At 40.8% G+C, this 23526-nt stretch overlaps 1 protein-coding gene across 4 annotated transcripts in view; it reads right to left on the bottom strand.

Annotated features, from left to right (window-relative positions):
- The window catches only part of VPS13B (vacuolar protein sorting 13 homolog B), a 1297298-nt gene that overhangs the window by 396019 nt on the left and 877753 nt on the right, over positions 1-23526 (bottom strand). For all 4 annotated transcript variants that reach the window (XM_073550458.1, XM_073550457.1, XM_073550459.1 and 1 more), the window contains exons 31-33: positions 22213-22416; positions 4724-4847; positions 2555-2698 (exon numbers count right to left, since the gene is read on the bottom strand). In XM_073550458.1, the coding sequence (XP_073406559.1) occupies positions 2555-2698; positions 4724-4847; positions 22213-22416 (472 nt within the window). The remainder of the gene's footprint in view (positions 1-2554; positions 2699-4723; positions 4848-22212; positions 22417-23526) is intronic.

The following is a 23526-nucleotide window of genomic DNA, read 5'->3' on the forward strand; positions in this document are numbered from 1 at the left end:
CAGAGTACTGAAGGAGATAGCAGAAGAAATTTTTGAACCCCTCTCCATAATCTTTGAAAATTCTTGGAGAACAGGAGAAGTGCCAGAAGACTGGAGAAGAGCAAATGTTGTTCCTATCTTCAAAAAGGGGAAGAAGGTGGACCCAGGCAACTATATGCCGGTGAGTCTGACATCTATACCAGGAAAGATCTTTGAACAAATTATTAAACAACATGTATGTCAATACCTGGATAAGAATGAAGTGATTAAACAGAGTCAGCATGGGTTTGTAACTAATAAGTCTTGTCAGACTAACTTAATTTCCTTCTACGACGGTATCACTGATTGGGTGGATCAAGGAAATGCTGTAGATATAGTATATCTTGACTTCAGCAAAGCATTTGACAAAGCCTCTCATACAATCCTTATTGAAAAAATGACTGAGTATGGAATGGACAAGGCAACTGTTAGGTGGATTCATAACTGGCTTAGTGATCGGACCCAAAGAGTGGTCGTAAATGGCTGCACATCCAGTTGGAAGAATGTCTCAAGTGGGGTACCACAGGGCTCTGTCCTGGGCCCTGTATTGTTCAACATCTTTATCAACGATTTAGATGAAGGAATTGAGGGTAAACTGATTAAATTTGCTGATGACACAGCTAGGAGGGATAGCTAATACTAGAGAAGAGAGAGAGAGGATTCAAAAAGATTTAAATAAACTGGAGAAGTGGGCAGCAACTAACAGAATGGTTTTTAACAGGGAGAAATGCAAAGTACTACATCTGGGCAATAAAAATGAAAAAAGCATATACAGAATGGGAGGAATAGGGCTAAGTGACAGCACATGTGAAAAAGACTTGGGTATACTAATAGATCACAGACTGAATATGAGTCAACAGTGTGATGCAGCAGCAAAAAAGGCAAATGCAATTCTAGGATGTATTAACAGAAGCATACAGTCTAGATCACGTGAAGTCATTATTTCCCTCTACTCCTCTTTGGTCAGACCTCATCTGGAATGTTGTGTCCAGTTTTGGGCACCACATTTTAAAAAAAGACATCAACAAACTGGAGCAAGTTCAGAAAAGAGCGACCAGAATGGTGACCGGTCTGCAAACCCTGTCTTATGAGGAAAGGTTGCAGGATTTGGGAATGTTTAGTTTGCAAAAGAGAAGACTGAGAGGAGACTTAATAGCTGTCTACAAATATCTAAAGGGCTGTCACATTGTAGAAGGATCAACTTTATTCTCATTTGCACAAGGAAAGACTAGAAGCAATGGGATGAAACTGAATGGGAGGAGACACAGATTAGATATTAGAAAAAACTTTTTGACAGAGTGATCAATGAGTGGAACAGGCTGCCACGAGAAGTGGTGAGTTCTCCTTCAATGGAAGTCTTCAAACAGAGGCTGGACAGACATCTGACTGGGATGATTTAGTGAATCCTGCTTTGAGCAGGGGGTTGGACCAGATGGCCCAGGAGGTCCCTTCCAACTCTACGATTCTATGATTCTATATCTTACCAATAAACAGCTATTTTCCACCTAAATTTTTAGTAGAAACACGTACTGCAGAACATACAGCGCCAGCGCAAGAACAAGATTCAAAGTGATCTGTGTAGGAAGGATGTAGGATGCGTTATCCTCATCAATCAAGCCACCAAGATGGCGATTCTGCACAAAGAAATGGTGCCAAAAAATTACGTCCATCAGACCAGACTAAACTGCGTGCCAGATGTATATAAGGTATGTTTTAGCATATTCTGGGGGAGTTCAGGGCTTACATGCAGGTAGATGGACTGCAGTAATAGAGCAGAGAAAGGTGGTGGCTTTATCTTATAATGGGAAAACCTGGTGACCAGTTCCCTTTAACTCTTAAAAATAAGTAAAATCCATCTTAGTGAAAACAAAATGCACTGCCAGCACAGTCAAGGATCAAATTACAGCTGTCTATTGAAGTCTATGAAGGGTGATAGAAAGATCAAGGTTGAGTTTTCTAGTGGTTATATCAGATTGTAAGCTTTCGAGCAGGGTCTTCACTCCTTTTGGCATCTGCTGAGTTAAGTATTGTTATGTAATGTCTTTATTGCCTCTCCCAGTCCCCACTAAAATGTAAATCTGTCCAGTGCTGCATTCACAGCTACACTGCACAGTACTGCTGTAAAACATTCTCCATGCAGCGGTTTCTAAACCTAAATACAGATGAGAGCAGGAATCCTTCACGTCTTTATGTGCTGTGTATGGGAGGCACCATAGCAGTTTGTTTCTACCCACTAGCTCAGGAAAAAAAACTATAATTTTTAGCTAGAGCCTGTAAAGGGGAACACTGATGAAAAATGCAATCTCTGAGTCACATAATGGGCAGATATGGTGATATTTCCTCACGTACACCTGGAAGCTCATTCTGAAAAGTTACCAGAAACAACAGGTTTCCTTGCACTGAACATTCACATCCTTTACATTAGATGCACTACAAACTTTTTCCATGGACATGACTTACAACAACCATCTGCTTAGAACACGTTAGTAGTTTGGAGTTGTCTGGTAAACCAGAGGTTAAGTCTGCCATGTCTTACCTCAGCGTTCATTTTTGCTTGTTCAAATCCGACCATGTTCGCTTGCAGCAGCTGTTGCAGAAGTTGTACTTGAGCCACACTTAGGAAGAAGTCCAAGCTTGTGGTAACATTCACTTCCAAGGAATGGCCACACACTAAAATATCCTGAGGTGAAAAGGTAGATCTCATGTCATTTGTGTTTATTTCAGCTCAGGGGACCAAAGAAACCACAGAAATATTCGTGTCTAACATATCCTAAATCAAATGCACCTGAAATACCTACACGCGGATGCCAAAGTCTTGTAATCAATACAAATGTTCTGCTGCTGACCAAGTCAGACACGTCAAAAATTCAGCAATCGCGTACACGGAGGAGAACGTCTACAAACACTGTGGGAAGCTGCCAGGTTAACATAACATGTATACTGAGGCGAGGCAGGTGCGAGCAGGGCGCACGCGGCTTCATATAACCATACAGAACATAAAGCACTTACTAGATGTTATTATGAGAGGCTTTTTGGGTAGCACACTGTAATGTGAAGAACTCAAAGAGCCATCGTCGTTTTGAATTCCTTTAAATAAATATTAAAAGTGAAAATAAGAAACATTGTAATGTATCGTATCAGAGGAAGCCTATTCTTTCTCCTCTTGCACTGTTCATTCACTCTTAATTCGCAGTTAAACATGTGTGTCCAGTGAATACAGACTTTCCCAATACGGAGATAGATGACAGCTGGTGCTCATAAAGTTCTATGGAGAACTGTAACTGTCGTTCCAGGAGAACTTGCAGCAGAATGTCTGTCTTCGCCTCTAGCTCCTCCCCTCTCCATAGAATTTTAAAAGCACCAACTTATCTCCGATCTCAATAATGAGAAAATCTATTTTCATTGAATATTAGTCTGTTATATTTGTCTGTTACCAGGGATACGCACAGATATGTCAGAAGTTGTAGACACAAAACAGGTGCACATTTTATAATCAAGAACTATTTGGCAGGTTCCTTTATTTTTCAATTTAGATGCAATGAAGAAAAAAAAAATTGTCTGAGAAGGTGAACATATCTTTCAAAAAGTAACTAAACTAATGAAGTTTTTTCACATTTCAGTGCCCTTATAATTACAAGCAGATCGGTAGGGAGGGGTCTGGTTCCTAAGACCCCCATAAATTGCTGAAACATTGAGTGTACACACAAAGCTGAGATTGGATTCAATAGAGCACGTCTGCTGAGATGCGGGCTCCTGCCTGCCGAGCTGCGGGCTCCTGCCTGCCGAGCTGCCGGCTCCAGCCTGCCGAGCTGCCGGCTCCAGCCTGCCGAGCTGCCGGCTCCAGCCTGCCGAGATGCCGGCTCCAGCCTGCCGAGATGCCGGCTCCAGCCTGCCGAGATGCCGGCTCCAGCCTGCCGAGATGCCGGCTCCAGCCTGCCGAGATGCCGGCTCCAGCCTGCCGAGATGCCGGCTCCAGCCTGCCGAGATGCCGGCTCCAGCCTGCCGAGATGCCGGCTCCAGCCTGACGAGATGCCGGCTCCAGCCTGACGAGATGCCGGCTCCTGCCTGACGAGATGCCGGCTCCTGCCTGACGAGATGCCGGCTCCTGCCTGACGAGATGCCGGCTCCTGCCTGACGAGATGCCGGCTCCTGCCTGACGAGATGCCGGCTCTTGCCTGACGAGATGCCGGCTCCTGCCTGACGAGCTGCCGGCTCCTGCCTGACGAGCTAGACACCTTTCAAGGGTGGTTTTGAGGGGTAGATTGTAGTCTCAAGACCCACATCCCCACCATTCTGCTTGTAATTATAAGAACATTGAAATAAGAAAAAAAACAAAAACAAAGGTTTAGTTGCCCTCTAAGCTAATGAAACTATTTAGAGTTACCAGTATAAAAAGTAATGCCATGGAATGAAAACACAAACTGCTGGGGTAACACAGATGCCCTGAGAAAAAAATAACTTTTGGCATGTAATGAAACAAGAAAAAAAAAAAAATCATTCTCATAATCTACCACACAAATAGATCCCTTAAGGATCAGTTTTTGTCCTGAATGTTTTTTTTTTTTCTTTTGAAGTTATTTCTGGAAAACATATTAAGGCTATAATATGGTTTCTCATGAATTTCCATTGGAGGATTTCTTAAAAGTGTAATAAAAATTCCATATATATATGAACCTGCAGCATGTCAATGGTTTTGTGCTCTCACCTCCGTCTGCAGACTATCATGGGACAGTTTACTGAAGATTATTGCTGGTGCAGCGGTGACTCGCACGGTGAAGTCTGTTAGAATTGGGCTCAGTATTGCTCGCCGTTCTTGATGTCTTCTGATACTAAAGGAGAAGTAAGTGCAATAATAAAAAACATGAATAAATTACACAACCATTGGTAACCAGTGAACATATAATAGTGTTTTACCTCCATGTTCTCAGTGGGTTTTGTGGATTTAAAAAAAAACAACAAAACTAGACTTTAACTGGTTGGGAAAAAAAGCAATGCTATCCCACCTCTATCCTCCACCAGCCCAGCTCTGATGCTTACCTGATCGCCACTGGACTCTAGTTCTTGGTCTCATCTCAAGCCTCAGGAAATGCCTGCTCAGCCCAGCACTGGCCATAGCTACATCATAGATTCACCTAACATGCATTTCCTGTGTGTGAATAGAGGACTAAGAAGTAGATGCCACAGGGAACTGGATACGCACCAGAACAGGTCCTGCTGAGGATGGATACAGGGAATTATGCCTTCTACAGATTGTTTTAACTAAATTTGTCAGCAGGATTTCATCCCCAAAAACTAATTTATGTAGCTCTTGCAAAGACAAGTCCAGCGACACCATTAGCTAGCCAGCCTGTTCCTCCAATACTGAGAAATATGTGCTTTAATCAATATGCAAATGAGGCTAAAGTGCTTTGAACACGTAGAAGCATTTCTCAAGCTTTTGTCACTCCAGTTCAATTTCTCCCCTGGGCTCTGGCTTCTCTTGCTTGAAGTCACACAGTGAAGGAGCTGTCAATCAAGCAGGAGGAGGCAGCAGCGCTGGGAATAGATTTGAAGTAACAGAAACGTGCTTTCAAGCACCCAAAACATTTAAGCCTGATTTGCAAATTGATTAAAGAACATATTTCTAAGTAACCGAGGAACAAATTGGCTAAGCTAAATGTATGGCTGGACTTGTTTCTGCAAGAGCTACATTTGCATAAAAAGTTTTGGGGCGAGAAATCGTACTGACTTTCTCTTTAATCAGTCTGATTCCTTTGAACAGTGAGTTCTCCAGACAACCAGCGTAGATATATTGGGCCCGATTTATCAAAGCTTTCATATAGTGTACAAGCTTTGAAAAGTTGCAAAATTTAGGAGCACCCAGATTTTTCAACTTTTGGAGTTTTCATGCCAGTTTCTCCCAGCTCCTCCAAAATGGGCAGATCTCTGGCGGGACTGGGCATAAATTAAGAAGAGCTCTGATTTTCCGTACTCCGGAAATCTCACTCCAGTCCCTGGTGGAGGCGCACACCACTTGTGATCCATAAAGGTGTGCACCACTTCATGAATCAGGAGCGTCCGACTCCAGCATGCCCACTCTTGAACAATGCCGATCTTGATGAATCGGGACCACGGGACTGCGGTGCTCAGTGCCTACTCTTGTGACCAGTACCACTGACCAGCTCCATTCACGTAAATCAGAACATCTAATAAAATAAATGAGGAACTCTCTTACCTCTATAAGGCATATAGGCAACAGTGTACTAAGGCCACAAACCTTTTAATATGATATAAAGGGAACATTTCAGCATGTTTTTGTGAATGGAAATAGTGGTACGGCTGTGTAGGCGATCGTTTCCTGATAGAAATGATACCTTTTATGTAGAGATCCGATGTGCCAATTTTGAGAAATTTACTGGAGATGTAATATACTTATCAGGCTGGAAGGTGTCACACTGTTTCTTCCAACTGCATGGAGACTCCCCAGGGCACCGTCAGCCTGATTTGCATATGACTTCTACGCTAAATTTCTCATGATTGGCACATCAGATCTCTGCAAAAAAGGCATCATTCTTCTTAGGGGACATGCACCTATACAGTTAGGCCACTACTGCCATATATACAAATATACGGACAGGTTCCCTTTAAGTGATGTAAAATCATCTTGGACTCTAGTAAGAAATCTAAGCAAATATGTTATTAAGTTATAACCCCAGAAAAGAGATTTAGTAACTGAAAAGAGGAGCAGTTTCTGATCTGGATTCAGTACAAAGTTATTTCATTTCATATGGATCTGAACAAGTTATCCCAAAGTTTATAAGTGAGCGAAAGAGGGTTTATACAGAATGCAGTGCCAAGTCAACTAATAATGCATCATATGCAGGATGGAAATCGAGACCAAAAAGATTTTCATGAGAAAACCAATCCGAGCCAAAAGAAGATAAAAGAGACGCTGTTATTAATATTACGTGGAAAGAATTCCATCCCTACCATAAATTACATGATCTTCTGCTCACTGACAACCTCACGGCATGTATTGTGTGGAAGGAGGATTATACACGAGCATTACAAGGAAAGCAGGTGCAACCAGACGCACCCCCACTCAAGCCAAACCACACGCTCAACATGTAGTAATAATAAATGGAATAAATAACAGAATCTGGGCAGAATACAAGGAATCCGAACATATATTGTAAAGATCATCCTATACTTTGTGCTGCCTTTAATGCGACTACCACTAGGGGGAGCATGTCATATGCGCAACACGTTCACAACAGAGCTGGAAGATGCTCCGTCTGCTGACTCTACACCGTAAGCCGTAAGAAGCAGAAGACACGCAATAAAAATTAAGAAAAAGTTGAAAACGAATTCTGTAAATAAAGTTACAGGAAAGATGTATATCTTTGTACCGTGTTAGCCAGTAGATAGAAAAATATTCAGGATTGAGAGTCCTCAGTGGTTGATACCTTTTAATGGCTAACTGAAAAGATGGTAACACATTGCAAGCTTTCGAGACTACTCAGGTCTCTTCATCAGGCTAGACTAATACAAAATCTGAAGAGTCACATATTTATGCACAATACAGCCTAGAAAAAATGCAATAGATAAGACAAGTGACGTGAAGCAGAACTATCAATATGGGAGAGGGAGAAACATAAATATAAACATTGGACCAGTTCATAGATAAGGAGTCCGGATGTTTTATGGTCCTCTGATTGGGGTCTAGTTCTGTGTTGTGATGCCCCCACACGGTTTTAAAAGGAAATTCCTTAATTGATGTAAAAAGACATAAATCCATGCGACACATTCATTCCAGCACTGAGAGTGTCAAAGTTTGTCATAAATTTGTACTCCCAAACTCGTCTCTCTCTCTGAGAATTGAAGTTACCTTTCAATACCAGTAATTTCATATCCACGCTGCTGTGATCAGGGATACAGAAATGTTTTGCCACAGGTAGATCCATTCTTTTTTCTCTTATTGTGTGACGATGAGCATTCATCCTTGTTCTAAGCTTTTGCCCTATCTCCCCCACATACAGACCAATAAATAAATTGTAAATAAAGAAAAATTTTGAATCCATTAGTTAAAATACTGTATATAAAAGTTTCTACCGGTATTTGAAAAAAAGTTGAAACTTAATTCTGTAAATAAACATTTTGAATGCATTAGTTAAAATATATAAGCTTCTATTCGAAAAAAGTTGAAAATGCATTCTGTATATAAAGGTTTTGAATGCATTAAAATATCTAAGTCTCTATTCTTGTAAAATCCTTCTTCATTTTAGTTTCCAATTCCAAGCAAGTTCCTATGAGGTTAAATAGTTCTAACATGAGCGGCACACATATGCAACCAATGAGAGGAAACAGAGCTGGCAGCCGGGTACAACGCGGCCTTATCACCCACAAGCTATGAACATAACTCAAGGCATATTCTACATCTGCAGCTCTCTCATTTCAGATGGAGAGAAGTATTAAAAATGAGGGACTGGAAACCATTCAACAGCTTATACCCCCAAACTGCTTAATACTATGGTCGCAGCTGTGGTCGAGGCTACTTTGGACGAAGAGAGAATAAATGGGTGTGGAGCAAACCGAACATGGAGCCGTCATTCCTTCTTCCTTTATAGGGATCTAAAGTATGACACGGCCAATTACGAGAGTGCATTACTGTTCTGTACTGACGGAGTCCATCTGTTGGATGTATTTTGGGATGCTCGCTATGTAATTCAGGCCAACAGTAATTTCTTTGAAACAACTGGAGTTGGCAGGACAGGAGCACTTCATGCGAGTCACTGTTCTTACTCATGTCAGAGGAGAGATCACTGGTCGCTCTTAGTAGAGAACAATAAGGAGGAGAGATGAGTTATTGCCTGATGAGCTACGAATCTCCTTATCAACTGCTCATATGGGAACTAAGTCTGCAGATTTACTGCGGGGTCACAGGGAGAAATACATTTATAGGCTTTTCACAAACTGACAAGAATCCCTTAATTATGGCTGTGCAATGTTGGACTTCACTAAATATTTATGAAAAACTTTCGTCTTACAAAAAAAATAAAGCAATTGCCTAAATATTTTTCTGTTTTAGTGGATAATTAATGAACATTTTTGAATAAAAGGATTCTCAGAGGGAAGAAAGAAAGAAAGAAAGAAAGAAAGAAAGGGAAAGAAAAGAAAGAAAGATGGAAAAGGAAAGAGAAAGAAAGAAAAAAAAGATGGAAAAGAAAAAAAGAAAGAAATGGAAAAGGAAAGAGAAAATGAAAGAAAAAAAAAGAAAGAGAAAAGAAACAAAGAGATGGAAAATGAAAGAAAAAAGAAAAAGAAAGATGATAAAGGAAAAAGAAAGATGGAAAAGGAAAGAAAAAAAAGAAAAAGAAGCAAAAGAAAAGAGAAAAGAAAGAAAAAAGAGAAAGATGGAAAAGAGAAAAAGAAACATGGAAAAGGAAAGAGAAAAAGAAAAAGAAAGAAGCAGAGAGTATGAATTAATGTATAAGGGAAAGACTGCGAATTGTCCGTAACATGAGGACCCATTCTAACCTAGCAGAGCAGGCAAAAGTCTTGCCTCAGAGATGAGAAGACCAAGAAATGAACAGAACATGAAGAATGAGGAGACAGGGTAATGGTGTGAAATCCTTAAAGGGAATATGTCAGCAGGTTTTTGTTATGTAATCTGAAGACAGCAGGAGGTAGAGGTTAAAACAAAATCAGTGATGCCTCTCTTAATTAAAAAAAAGAAAAATCTTTATTAAGTTTCAAAGCGAAATACAAATACAAAAAGAAGGCACAAATGAATCCAGGCTCTAGCAGATGCAATTAGGTGTCTGAGTATTGAGTTTTTTTAGGTTTTTAAAGGGATATCGCGGTGGTGGTGAAGGACGACAGCTGAATCAAGGTGTGAGATACAATCAGTGAATTTATGTATCACTAGTTGTACTTTTTCCCAGAAAAGGGAAAAAATATGCAGTAGGTCACCCCCTTCTTCCCATGGTCTCCAACACATGGGATTGGCATCTGGAAAAATAGAGTGTTGGTGAGCTGGGACAAGATACCACCAGGAGAGTAATTTATAACCGGCCTCCTGAAATCGAGAGCTGATAGAAGATTTGTGTTAGGGTGACCTCATTTTAAGGTATGAGCCAGATCCCCCTCTCCCATTGGTTTGGATAGCGAGGTTTAGACTGGTCCGAGGGGGTCAATCAAAAGGGAATATGACAGACACAAAGTATGTCCCTGATGCTTCTCCTAACAAAGCTCATTGGTTTTGTTTAATAGCAATGATTGTTTTAGAACAAGCAATGATAATTGCTGGGACACAGCAGCGAATGCCTCCTGGTCCGGCAATGCCACGCTACCAACAAGGTCCCTGACCATGGTTTAAGACCACGATCACATGTTCACCATTCGGTCAGTATTTTATATACCATAAGTATTTTTAGCCAAAACATGGAGTGGAAGAATCAGAGCAAAAGTACGGTATAATAGCAAAACTTCACCACTTCTGTATTTTTCACCCATTCCAGTTTTGGCTTACAAATACTGATGTAAAATACTGATCAAATACTGACCGTGTGACCATCAGCGGTAACAGTCACAAGCGCTCAGTGTAAGTCTAGGAGACAGAATGAAGCTCTCAAATTTGAAAAGTGACCTCCGGCTCGTCCAGTAAACACTGAAGCGATCCTGCAGGTCACAAACTGGAGACTAATGAGATCGGTGCTGATGGAAGGTGAAGACAGTGGTGGCTAAGTATGAGAGTAGGTACAGGGACCTTAGATTAGAAGCACCACTTCAGTGCTGTGATAGAAAACACTGCTGGAGTGGTGCTAGAGTGGTGCATTAAAAGCTGCTGAGGACAGGAAAGAAATTGTCAGCGAGTTCTGAACGATTTAGTGTGGGTAAACTGGTGAAGACTTTGCTGAAGAGAGTTTCCTCAACAAATCGCGAACACACCATCATACAGATCCAACTGTTAGTGACCTTTCACTAATGTCACACCAGCTTTATAGTTATAGAAATCAAAATTTAACCCGTAGATCTTGAATAGGTTTATAAAACCCATATATAAATAAGTTAACAAAAAGGAGAAAGAAAGAAATATATTTATACATTCAAATGTAGAACAATGAACCTTAGAAATCATGATGTAGAACTAAACCACGTTGGAGATAAGTGACGATGAAACCAAATAGCATGTGAGTCACATCACACTTTTCCCACCATAGCCGCTGCCCAGCATGCAACCCCACGCCAGTGACATTACCCCTCTCCAGCGCGGAGACCCCTAGCATGCAACATCAAGCCCGCGACATTACCCCACTCCAGTGCGCAGACCCCTAGCATGTAACCCCAAGCCCGTGACATTACCTCCTCCAGTGCACAGACCCCCAGTATGCAACCCCACGTCAGTGATAAAACCTTGCCCTGCGCAGCCCTCTGCATTCAGCTCCATGCAGCACCCCATCATACAGCAATCAATGAACATCCTGCCTTTCCCATGTAGCCCCACACAAGGAACATCACCCAATTCACTGCACAGCCCCCCAGCATGCATCATCATCTTTCACTTCCCTGTGCAGCCCCTCCAGCATGCATAATCATACTTCACTTGCCTGTGCAGCCCCCTAGCATGCATCATCATCCTTCACTTCCCTGTGCAGTCCCCCAGCATGCATCACCATCCTTCACTTCCCTGAGCAGCCCCGCAGCACGCACGCTCGGTGCAGGAGAAGAACAGCGCCATGCACAAAAGCTGCAATTGCCTGCCTGTTGGTGCTGAGGCACATTTTTTGTTTTTCCGGTAAGTTACCCCCTTTGAAGAAGTGCTTGTTTTAGGGATTTAATCTGAATTGCATCTCATGTAATGTAGTGGACTCTAACTTCAGTTTGTTAAAATTTTGTTTCACAAAATGAAGTAAAACAAGGCATATTATTACAGCAAGTGCCCTTCAATTGAATAACAAGAGCTACCATTTATTTCAGCTCGTTCCAAATTACTAGTAGATAAACTTCTGCCACTTGTTAAATCAATGCAATATCTTTTTCTGAAAGCAAAATTCAATACTTTTACCAGGATTTTATTTTAATAAAAATAAGCTTAATTCAAGTAATGAGTGTGTAGATGAGTATCCACGGTTTTATCAGAGCTGAAACCTACAACTTGCTCATCATCAGTCCTGCATCAGAAATGTTGCTCAACTCAGCATTTCTGGCATACAAAACACCAACACTTTTGATTAATTGATTGGCCAGATATCCTCATCCTGTCTCTTCCCCAGCTCCACCTGTTTTGGCACAGTTGATTCAGTGTCATGCCGGCGTCTTGCATGGGCGCTAAGCCCAGCCCTAATAAATGCAGTCACCGCTCTGCTCTCCCCAGTCGCGAACTGTCTCGCTGAGCTGCCTCTTGTAGCATTTCCAACATTGCTGAATCTTCCTACTACTGGTAAGTCTCCACCTAGATAAAGGGAAGAACGATCACTTCCTGAAGAGGTAAGATTCTCTGGCTTATCTACAAGTTGCAAGGGGGATATTAGGCGGCTTCTCCCACCACTCCTCACTGGATCTAAAGTTCTAGTTCAGTCTCTGTCTAGATTCCTGTAAAGTGCTATCTTGTACTGTCTCCCCTGTTTTCTGACCCGGTAGTATACCCGTTTATCCTGACCTTGGCTACGTATATTGAACCCATATCGCCGAGTGATGGAGAGATGATTTCACTCCAGACCTACTAAGCCCCTAACTGCCCTTGATTAATTGTTCATCAGCAAGTGTGACCTCCTTAAGTAAAGCAGAAGTTTTGGCAATTTGCTGGTCTGGAATATTCAGGTGTGTGTTAACACAATCCAAGGAGGAAAGACATTAGTAATAATTTTAGAGAAACACTTCCGATGAGTAGATGTCCAATTAAATTCACCCAAGGTGAGACTGTGCAACGCTCACAGAAATTGTAAAGGGACTCAAGAAATACAGCTCAGACTCAAAAGGCCTCAATAAGTATCTTAAATGTTCCAAATCCATGACAGTACAATTATCAAATTATTGAAGTATAGCTGGTTTTGAAGGTTTGCTTCTTCTTAAAAATAACATGGCAGCATGGCTTAAGTTTGCAAAGCTGCATCTGAACAAACCACATGACTTTTAGAACAATGTCTTTGGACAAATGAGACCAAAGTAGAGATGTTTTATCATGATGCCCGAGACCAAAGTAGAGATGTTTTATCATGATGCCCTGTGCCACATTTGGCAAAAACAGTTAACCAACACAAACAATTCAGACCAATTGTCTAGCAAAGTAGTGAAGAGGTGACTATTTAGGCTTGATTAGTGAACATATGACCAGGCCACCTTTCAGTCATTGTGTCAAGCATGAACTTCTCTGTATATCAAGGTATTCTAGAGTTAAATGGGAGGTCATCCATCCAAAAGCTAAAGATTGGCCAAAACTGGGTCAACTTCAACTACAACAGGGCAATGATCCAAATACCATCAGAAAATCTACATCCGAATGGCTGAAATAGAAAAAAAATGCCCACAAACATCAGTGAAATTAATCAATGCTGCAAAGAAGAGTGGGACAAAAATTCTTACAGAATGATGTGAAATACTGATAAAGTCATACAGAAAAGGATTACTTTAAGTTATTGCAGCTAAAGTTGTTTCTACAAGCTTTTGATTTATGGGGTGTACTTCATTTTTCATGCACTGATTCTGCATCCTGGCCCAGTTTTTGTTTAAAGGCACTATAATTTGTCATGTGTTGTTGTTCATCTGGAGTTGAATTTACTTTAATTTACCTGTTACGGGCCATATTTATTCTTTTTTTTTTTTAACATACATCCTGATGTGTAAAATAATGGAATTCAAATAGGGTGTACTTATATTTTTTCTTATTATTGTACTTTATTTCTTTATTTTGCTCACTAAACACAATGCTGCAGTTCAGTTTCACTGCTCGCTTTATGGTTCTTTAATGGGAATCTGACAGCAAGTTTTTCTATGTAAACTAAGAGCAGCATGATGTTGGGACAGATATCCTGATTCCAGCGATGTGTCACTTACTGGGCTGCTTGGTACAGTTTTGATAGAATCCATTGTCTCTACTGTAGATGTAGCAGCAGTCAGAATGCTGAGCATGACCCGCCCATGCCTCTGATTTCTGTACACACTGTAAATTGTCAGCATGCTGCCAAAAAGTGGTGTGGGCGGGGTTACACACATTAGCAGGACTAGCTTGCACCTGAGACCTAGTCTGGCAGTAATAATCTCTTGCTGATAAACCACTTATTGCATTGAAACTACCGAACACAACCTAATAAGTGACACGTTGTTGGAATCAGGCTCACTTGCCCCTATATTATGCTAATCTTAAGAAGATAGAGTCTAAGCAGGATTTTGCTTTATTTAAAGGGAATCTGTCACCCAGTGGGAGTACCTAAGCTATTAATATGGGCATACAGTTTTTAGAATACTTAAAAAAAAAAAAAAAAATAAGAACGAGAAAGATATCTATAGTCAATAGTGATCACGTCACAAATTATAAATAATCAGTAACAAGACAAACCACAAATTGATTAAACTAATATAAATACATTAAAATGACCAATTTTAAGAGGAGTATCATGCTATGGTGCCATGCGAAGCATCACACAGGTAGGGATGTTCCCCCACGCGTATCGCTGCTACAAATGCATCTTCATCAGGGGCGGGTACCTTAAAATTGGTCGTTCTAGTATAGTATATTTTGGACCCTGTATATAACCATTATATGCCTTTTCTATATCTTTTTGCATCAAATTCATGAATGCTTATTTATTTATTTATATGAAAACGCTTTGCACGCTGCACTTCATATAAAATCAGTGCACTTTATTGTACTGCATCTAAATTGACAGCATTTTCTATACAGGCAGACTTTTTTCTGGATCCAGAACCCCATTTATAGTTTGATTTTTGATTGTAGGTTGGGAACCACAGGCTAGGTGAACCTAGGTCATATACAGACCAGGTTGATCTTTTGCTATAATGTAGCCAAGAAGGTTTAAGCATACTCACAGATGCGGATTCTTTACTGTAAGAGCAGTGAGACTATGGAACTCTCTGCTGTATGATGTTGTAATGAGTGATTCACGAAGGGCCTGGATGCCTTTCTTGAAAAGTATATTACAGGGTACACTTCATTCCTTCATAGGGCGTTGATCCAGGGAATGAGTCTGATTGCCGTATGTGGAGTCAGGAAATAATTTTTTTCCCCCAATGTGGAGCTTAGTGTTTGCCGCATGTTTTTTTTTTGCCTTCCTCTGGATCAACATGTTAGGCTATGGTTGAACTAGATGAACTTAAAAGTCTCCCTTCAACCTTAACCCCCTTACTACCAAGGGTGGTTTGCACGTTACCTCATAAAGCGACAGTGGTCAGAATTGTAAAAATTGGCCCGGGAGTTAATAACTCAGGAACGCTTCAAAGGATATAGGCGATTCTGACACTGTTTTCTCATGACATATTGTACTTCATGTTAGTGGTAAAATTTCATTGATATAACTTGCGTTTATTTGGGAAAAAAACGGAAATTTGGCAAAAATTTTGAAAAATTTCGCAATTTTCCAACTTTGAATTTTTATGCTCTTAAATCACAGGGATATGGCACTCAAAAAACTTAATAAGTAACATTTCCCACATGTTTACTTTACATAAGCACAATTTGGGAACCAACATTTTTTTTTTGTTAGGAAGTTATAAGGGTTAACATTTGACCAGCGATTTCTCATTTTTACAACACCATTTTATTTTTATGGACCACATCACATTTGAAGGCACTTTGAGGGGTCTATATGATAGAAAATACTCAAAAGTGACACCATTCTAAAAACTGCCTCCCTCAAGGTGCTCAAAACCACATTCAAGAAGTTTATTAATCCTTCAGGTGCTTCACAGGAATTTTTTGAATGTTTAAAAAAAAATGAACATTTAACTTTTTTTCACAAAAAAAATTACTCCAGGTTTATTGTTTTTATTTTTCCAAGGGTAACAGGAGAAATTGGACTGGAAAAGTTATTGTGCAATTTGTCCTGAGTACGCTGATACCTGATATGTGGGGGGAACCACTGTTTGGGCGCATGGCAGAGCTCGGAAGGGAAGGAGCGCCGTTTGACTTTTTCAATGCAAAATTGGCTGGAATTCAGATCGGATGCCATGTCACGTTTGGAGAGCTGCTGATGTGCCTAAACAGTGGAAACCCCCCAAGGAACTTATCTAGATATGTAGTGAGCACTTTGAACCCACAAGGGCGTCACAGAAGTTTATAACGTACAGACGTACAATTAAAAAATCATATTTTTTCCACAAAAATGATTTTTTCATCCCCAATTGTTATTTTCCCAAGAGTAACAGGACCCCAAAAGTTATTGTGCAATTTGTCCTGAGTATGCTGATACCCCACATGTGGGGGTAAACCACTATTTGGGCGCATGGCAGAGCTCGGAAGGGAAGCAGCGCCACTTTTTTGGCTGGAATTGAGATTGGACGCCATGTCGCGTTTGGAAAGCACCTGATGTGCCAAAACAGTGGAAAACTCCCAATTCTAACTCCAACCCTAACCCCAACACACCCCTAGCCCTAATGGGAAAATGGAAATATACATTTTTTTTAATTTTATTATTTTTCCCTAACTAAGGGGGTAATAACGGGGGGTTTGATTTACTATTCATGGTGGGTTTTTATGTTTGGCAGCTGTCACACACTAAAAGACGCTTTTTATTGTAAAAATAGTTTTTGCATCACCACATTTTGAGAGCTATAATTTTTCCATGTTTTGACCCATCGAGCCATGTGAGGTCTTATTTCTTTTGGGGGGTGCGTTTACACCGTTCCGCGTGCGGTAAAATTGACAAAGCGGTTTTATTCTTCGGGTCAGTACGGTTACAGCGATACCTCATTTATGTCGCTTTTTTATGTTTTGTCGGTTTTATGCAATGAAAACAATTTTATATAAAAAATAATTATTTTTGCATCGCTTTATTCTGTGAGCTATAACTTTTTTTTTATTTTTTCACTGATAATGCTGTATGGCAGCTCGTTTTTTGCGGGACAAGATGATGTTTTCAGTGATACCAAGGTTATTTATATCCATCTTTTTGATCGCGCGTTATTGCACTTTTTGTTTGGCGGTATGAAGAGAAAGCTTTATTTTTTGCTTCGTTTATTTTTATTTTTTAAGGGGCTCAATAAAGGGGTTAACTAGTGGGACAGTTTTATAGGGCGGGTCGTTACGGAGGCGGCAATACCAAATATGTGTACTTTTACAGTTTTTTTTTTATTTTCAAAAAACGAATTTATTAGGGATTTTTTTTTTTTAATTTATTTAGCGATTTTTTATAAATTATTTTTACGCTTTTTTTTCTTTAACTTTATTACAAATGTCGCAGGGGGGACATAACTGTCATGTGACAGATTGCTGATCTTTCACATCACAGATCGCGGTGACAGATCAGCGATCTGTCACAGGCAGTGATGCAGGCTTCCTCATGCCGGCGCTTTGCAGGCATGAGGAAGCCGCCTCCCTGCAGGCCCTCGCCGCCATTTTGGATTCGGGGACCTGCAGGGAAGGAGACCCGCGCAGCAACAGCGCTGTGGGGGTCCCAGGGAAGCACAGAGGAAGCCCACTCCCTCCCGATGCTTCCCTAAACCCCCGGTACACTGCGATCGTGTTTGATCGCAGTGTGCCAGGGGGCGGTCCGTGACTGCCCCTGACACATAGTGCCGGGTGTCAGCTGTGATAATTACCTGACACCCGGCCGCAATCAGCTGCGCTCCCCCCGTGAGTGCAGCTGATCGCGCTAGACGTACTATTCCGTCCTTGGGACTTAGGTCCCAGGTCACATGGACAGAATAGTACGTCTAATGTAGGAAAGGGGCTAAATACTATGTTACATACCGACTAAGCTTTTCCGGCCTCGCTCAATACACTTAATGTGTGCGGCCTCATTCAATGCAAGTAAGCACATGACTTCATGTATGAAAATGAAATACTTGTGGTCACACTCCCGGCATTGTCGACTCCTTACAGAGCGCAGCCTTGCAGCGAGAGAACAGAGTGATTGCAGACTTGTACACTAACAACCCCCTTAAACCTCTGGAGGTATATGTCGGTAAATACTTCAGACGTACAGGACACCTCCGATATGGCCTAAAAATTAGATGTCAACATGTCCCAACATCCAGACCCCCTAGCAGTTCCACTGAACTCGATTTACAGCACCGTCTGATAATATAAATGAGGCCTAAAACTGGAACCTGGAGGGTAATATTACGATATGCTTGAGATGTAAACTCTCTCAACAGCTGGTCAGTGTATCCTGAGAAGTCAATGTTCTAGTCTAAATAAAATTACAAGGTTCAATGTGATAACTTTACAAGGGGAGGAGGAGGTGAAAGGGAAGGACAACAAAAATCTTCATGAATATCAATTTGTTTGGCCCTTTTCTTCTTAAGTCTACATGTTCATGTAAACACAGATCAACACATGATCAAATCATTCTGCCAAACGTACTCCTGTGTTACTTTGTTCTGCGCCGAACGCTGTCTTCCGCTCAGATAACACTTGAAAGCAGAAGCCTGTTTAGTATATTTTATCTGTCACTGATCCAGGATTTTTCTTTTCTAAGTGCCATTCAAGCAGCAGTATTAGGTTTCGCTCAAATTTATCTGGTGGTTTGTAAAAGATAAGTGCAAAACTCAACTTGCAAGCGGTGTAAAGCCTTTTGTTTAATTCGGCGTATGCATTATAGCGGCCCACCTGCGGTTTGTTATTATAAAAGTGTAAGTTCTAGATTCTGCGCGGCTACATAACACAACTTCACATCGTAGTTAAGATATAACATTCCAGAATTCATTACATTATATGATCACGTCCTCTGGCCTATTCTAATAAACATACCACTGCTATGTATACAGAAAGCATGAGTCAAAATTGGAAATGTAAACTTCGACCTTGCGCTAATGTTCCTTCAGATAATCTTCCTATATTGATTGGAACGCGTGTAGCGGTAAAACAAATAATCTGGAGCTTATTACTCATGGGTGTTAATAAGTACATCTACGCCATTTCAAACAAACCACAACACTTTCCACTAGTGCAATTGGACTGGATTATACATCTGTAGTTGGAAGGCTCTGATCAGACCGGGATGATGGAAATTGGATCGCTGCTAATATCAGAGGCTGAAGAAGGATGTGTTGTTAATGTATAACTTGCCAAAAGTATTTCACTTGTCAGTCCAAGCCTCTGTGATTCTGGCTCCATACTACCAAAAACCATATCATGTGGGTTTCTCAAACCACCAAACCAGAAATAAAGACATAGCGTCTTCTGAAAAGCTGATCGCGTCCAACGTCATTCAAAGATGGTCCGTCTTGGACATGGGTATTGCTACAGATCCAGTTAGAGAACCTATTCACCAGTGTCCAAACAGCCAAATTAACAAAAGGAAAAAAATATATTTTTAAAGTACCCAAGTCCGTTCTGTTACACTCAGGTCCTATTCTCATCTATCTTTGCAACTGAGACATGAACATTTTTGATGGATATATGGGGATTCATCAAAAAACAGATGTAAAGCAAATGACATCTTCTGTTTGTTTACTAGCCATTTTTAAAGGGCTTGTTCAGTTTTAGTAAAGTGGGCCCCAAACTGAAGAATACCTAAAATAAACTCAGTAGGTACTCACTCTCCATGACCCCAGCATTGGCTCACTGCCGCTGCTCCTGTCCTGGTGTTTTGGCTGCAGCACTGTAGTTCCGTCAACAGTGCACATCCACCATGCTTGTGCACGGATCTCAGTGAGGTGTTTATTCAACCGCTGAGCCCACGAATGGACATAGGGGTGACGAGCGCTGCTGACGTTATATTACCAGAACAGCCACAGCACTGTGAATAAAGCAATGGGAGGAAACTAGCGCTGGACCCAGGGAGGGCGAGTACCTGCTGAGCTTGTTCTTATGAGTATTTTACACACTTTGAGGCCCACTTTCCTGAAAGTCGACAACCCCTTTATCTGATTAACTACTAAATATCAACTAAATGGAAAGAAACAAGGGAGAAAATATGTACCGTCAAGATGGAAACGGACACATGACTATACCCTTAAAATTGCAGGAGAAATGTTGTATAGCACGACACATATTAAAATGGTTGGATATCCTTGCAAACAAATGATGTAGGGTTTCAGATCTCTGGTAGCCGTTTGGATATGCAAAGTCAAAAAGTTTTTATATGAAAACAGCATAAAGTTTATTGTTTATCATAAACTTTACAGCTCCAAAACAAAAACAGCCTCTCTCCAGTACAAGGGTATAACAAACAGTCCTTTCTTCAGGTACAATGACACAAGGTAAATGTAGCTGACTCACCAATCTCGGTATTTCAGGCAGTAGCAACACCAGCAGCTTAAATGTGCTGACCAGACAAACACACCTCTGTTCAGCTGAAGCATAAACTCCACAACTCAAATCTGCTGAGCTAACTCAGCTGCTGTTATTAGTCCTGTAAGATCTGGGCTGGATCATGATAAAGACCTTTTCTACCCAGAGTCTTTTTGTTGCTCCTTAACTGCAGATCCAAAATCCAGACAAATTAATCCTTTCATTAAACTAGTGTTGCTGGTACAGACTGTACATCACAGATGCCAACCACTATGGTGTCACATATCTGCCATCCAAGACCTTACCTCCTACTTTCTTACAAAGACTACGCCCAGTGACTCTAGCTAATAGAGGAAGGGGTAGTGAAAGTGATATGCCCATCTAAATTGGCTACATGCAAGTTAGACAGCACCTCACACATTTATGGAATACCCATAGGATATTGCCAAGATGCCTATGCTGCTCTAGCATCATTCATGATGCAAAAACTTTTTCATCAGACAGTGGAAATTCAGATGAGTTTCAAATCAAATACCATTTGACCTGCCAATTCAGTTTCATCATCTATGTCATCATATGCGAATGTAAGAAATTATATATGTGGGCAGGACAACGTAACAGCTACATAAAAGTATAAACTCGCATAGGGATAATATAAATGAAGGATTTCTACAGCATGGCCTTTCCAGGCATTATGCGTTATATCATAACAAAAGGATTTCCTTCAGGGTGATGCCTATTGACCATGTTCCTCTTGATAACCCCAACTGAGCCCAGACTCTTAGCAGGAAAGAGATCTTCTGGATTCACAAGGTGAACACTATAAATCCCCATGGACTCAATGAAACAACGGATTTGTTCCACTGATTTATCTATGGAGTGTGCTCTGTTCCCCTGTACAACCCACCTCAATTTTCCTCTGCATTTTGTGATACAGATTTGACAAACATCTGTTCCTTGTTATGAAGGGGTTCATCCTTTCATTGGGTTTTTTTTATTTTGCTTTATTATATTTTTTTTTTTTTAATTTTTCCCCCCAAATTTTTTTTTCTTCTTCCAGAGTTTTTTAATTCACTATAATCTATTTGATTTCAACTACCACCAAATAAAGAGATCCAATCAAATCCTTCCATGGCACAATGGTTCAAAACACAATTAGCATGGTCCTGACAATGAATGAATGGGTTAACACCATAGGTTCAAGCACTCCCCCAGCTTGCAAAATTTTATTTATTGAACTACTTTTTTATTGTGTTTTATTGTGTTTCTCTGCATGTAGATTTTTAAATGTATGAACAATGGTTTTAAGTGATATACTCCATTATATTTTATGATTGTTTGTTGTGTTTACGATGTATTATGTGCTTAATTCTGATTCCCCGCCCATTGGGTGTGGCCTTCTTTTTTTAAAGGCGGCGTCTCCATCTGCCTCCTATATATGCTATAAGTAGCAGACCCTGTATGTGTATAGACTGTCCTGAGGAAGTGGTGTGATCACCACGAAATGCGTAGAAATAAAGTCTATTTTCTATTACATCCACTTGGTCTCCTCTGGTATATCATCCTGACAGGCGAGCAGCGCAATCTGATGCCCCATTCTCTCCACCTAGCAAAGAATCAGCACATCGGGGCTTGCAGCAGCCGCCCATGCTAAGTGCAGTGGTTGTGTCTCACTCAACCATAATAGGTGAGTGAATTTGATTATCCCTCACGAATATTGCTTTTATCTCGGATAAGACCCTATGTGCGCTCTATGTTCCTTCTAGGTACATTCTCTTACAACTAAGCAGATGCACTCTTACCTGCTGGCCATGTTCCACTCCAGTGCTGGATTCTGAGAGCCTCGGTCAGCTTCAACCAGCAGTCCTCCATGGTTACTCTCTTTTTCTGGTTTCAGCTGCTCCCACAGAGCAGTGCCAATGTTAATCAACTGCAGGTCAATTTGGTATTGCCTATCTTCCACTTCTGATCCAGGATCTCGAAGGATACCTAAATTCAAGGCACGTCTACAGAAGATAAAAAAAAAGTTACATTTCTGTTTGATTTACATTAACATTGTGCACATCAATTATTGTTTATGGAATAGACCTTCACTAATATTTTCTCATTATACTGCACCATTATAGAAAAATATATTAATTCACAACTGTCCCAATGCCAAAAGGAAGCCCAATGTAATGTCCCTATTCAGATATACGCATGCCTGGTCATAGAAAAACCAATTATAGAGTTACCCACTCCTCTTCAATCCAGAGGCAGCATGAATCAGGAACAGGTAACTATAGGGAGACACCCGACTAGTCCAATAATGTCCACACCCATCCCAGTTGATTGACAGGTCTCTCCCATTTGGCCATGTCAGAGGACAATGGACTAGTGAGGTTTCTATAGTTCCCGACTGGTTATCCCAACTACATTTTCTCTGAAATGCTGCAGCGACTCATAGTAAAACATACTTGGCTGCAATCAGGCAGCCAGGCTCAGAGTCACGCTGCTCGGCACTTGTTCTGGCAGTATGAGTCTAGTGACAAGTTCTCTTTAATGATGGACAGATATGGCATTTTACTCCACAAGTCCCCTATAATTTTGATTGTAAGAGTACTAGTAGAATGCAGAGTTTTATTAAAGAAGTTGTCTCATTACCACTACATAGGCCAATTTAGGGTATCTGGATATAGCATAATAATTTAATAGAAGCTCCCATGAATTTTTTTTATTAACCCTGTGTATATGTAGTGCAGTGAGTGTTAATATACGCACCTACTGCCGCCTATTTCGGTATCCAGTGCTGTTCTGCTCCTCTTCTCAGTGACGTCATCGCGTTTCAAACTCTCCGGTTTCCTCTATGCTTTATGAATGAGCCGGAAGTCTCTTCAACAATTTAAGTCTATGGAGCATTGTTCTCATGCTCCATAGACTTAGATTATATATAAAGCCACTTCCAGGTCACCCAGAGCGAAATGTGACCCTTAGAGTTTGAAGAGTGGTGACGTCACTGAGAATAGGAGTGGAACGGCGCTGGATACTGGAGAAGGTGGCTGTATGGGAGTATATTAACACATACACACTACACTACATAAACAATGATTTAAAGAGAAAAAAAAATTATGGGAGCT

The sequence above is a fragment of the Dendrobates tinctorius genome, unplaced genomic scaffold (assembly GCF_039654945.1).
Source record: "Dendrobates tinctorius isolate UK_male_01 unplaced genomic scaffold, ASM3965494v1 ptg000165l, whole genome shotgun sequence".
In the NCBI taxonomy this organism is placed as follows: domain Eukaryota; kingdom Metazoa; phylum Chordata; class Amphibia; order Anura; family Dendrobatidae; genus Dendrobates; species Dendrobates tinctorius.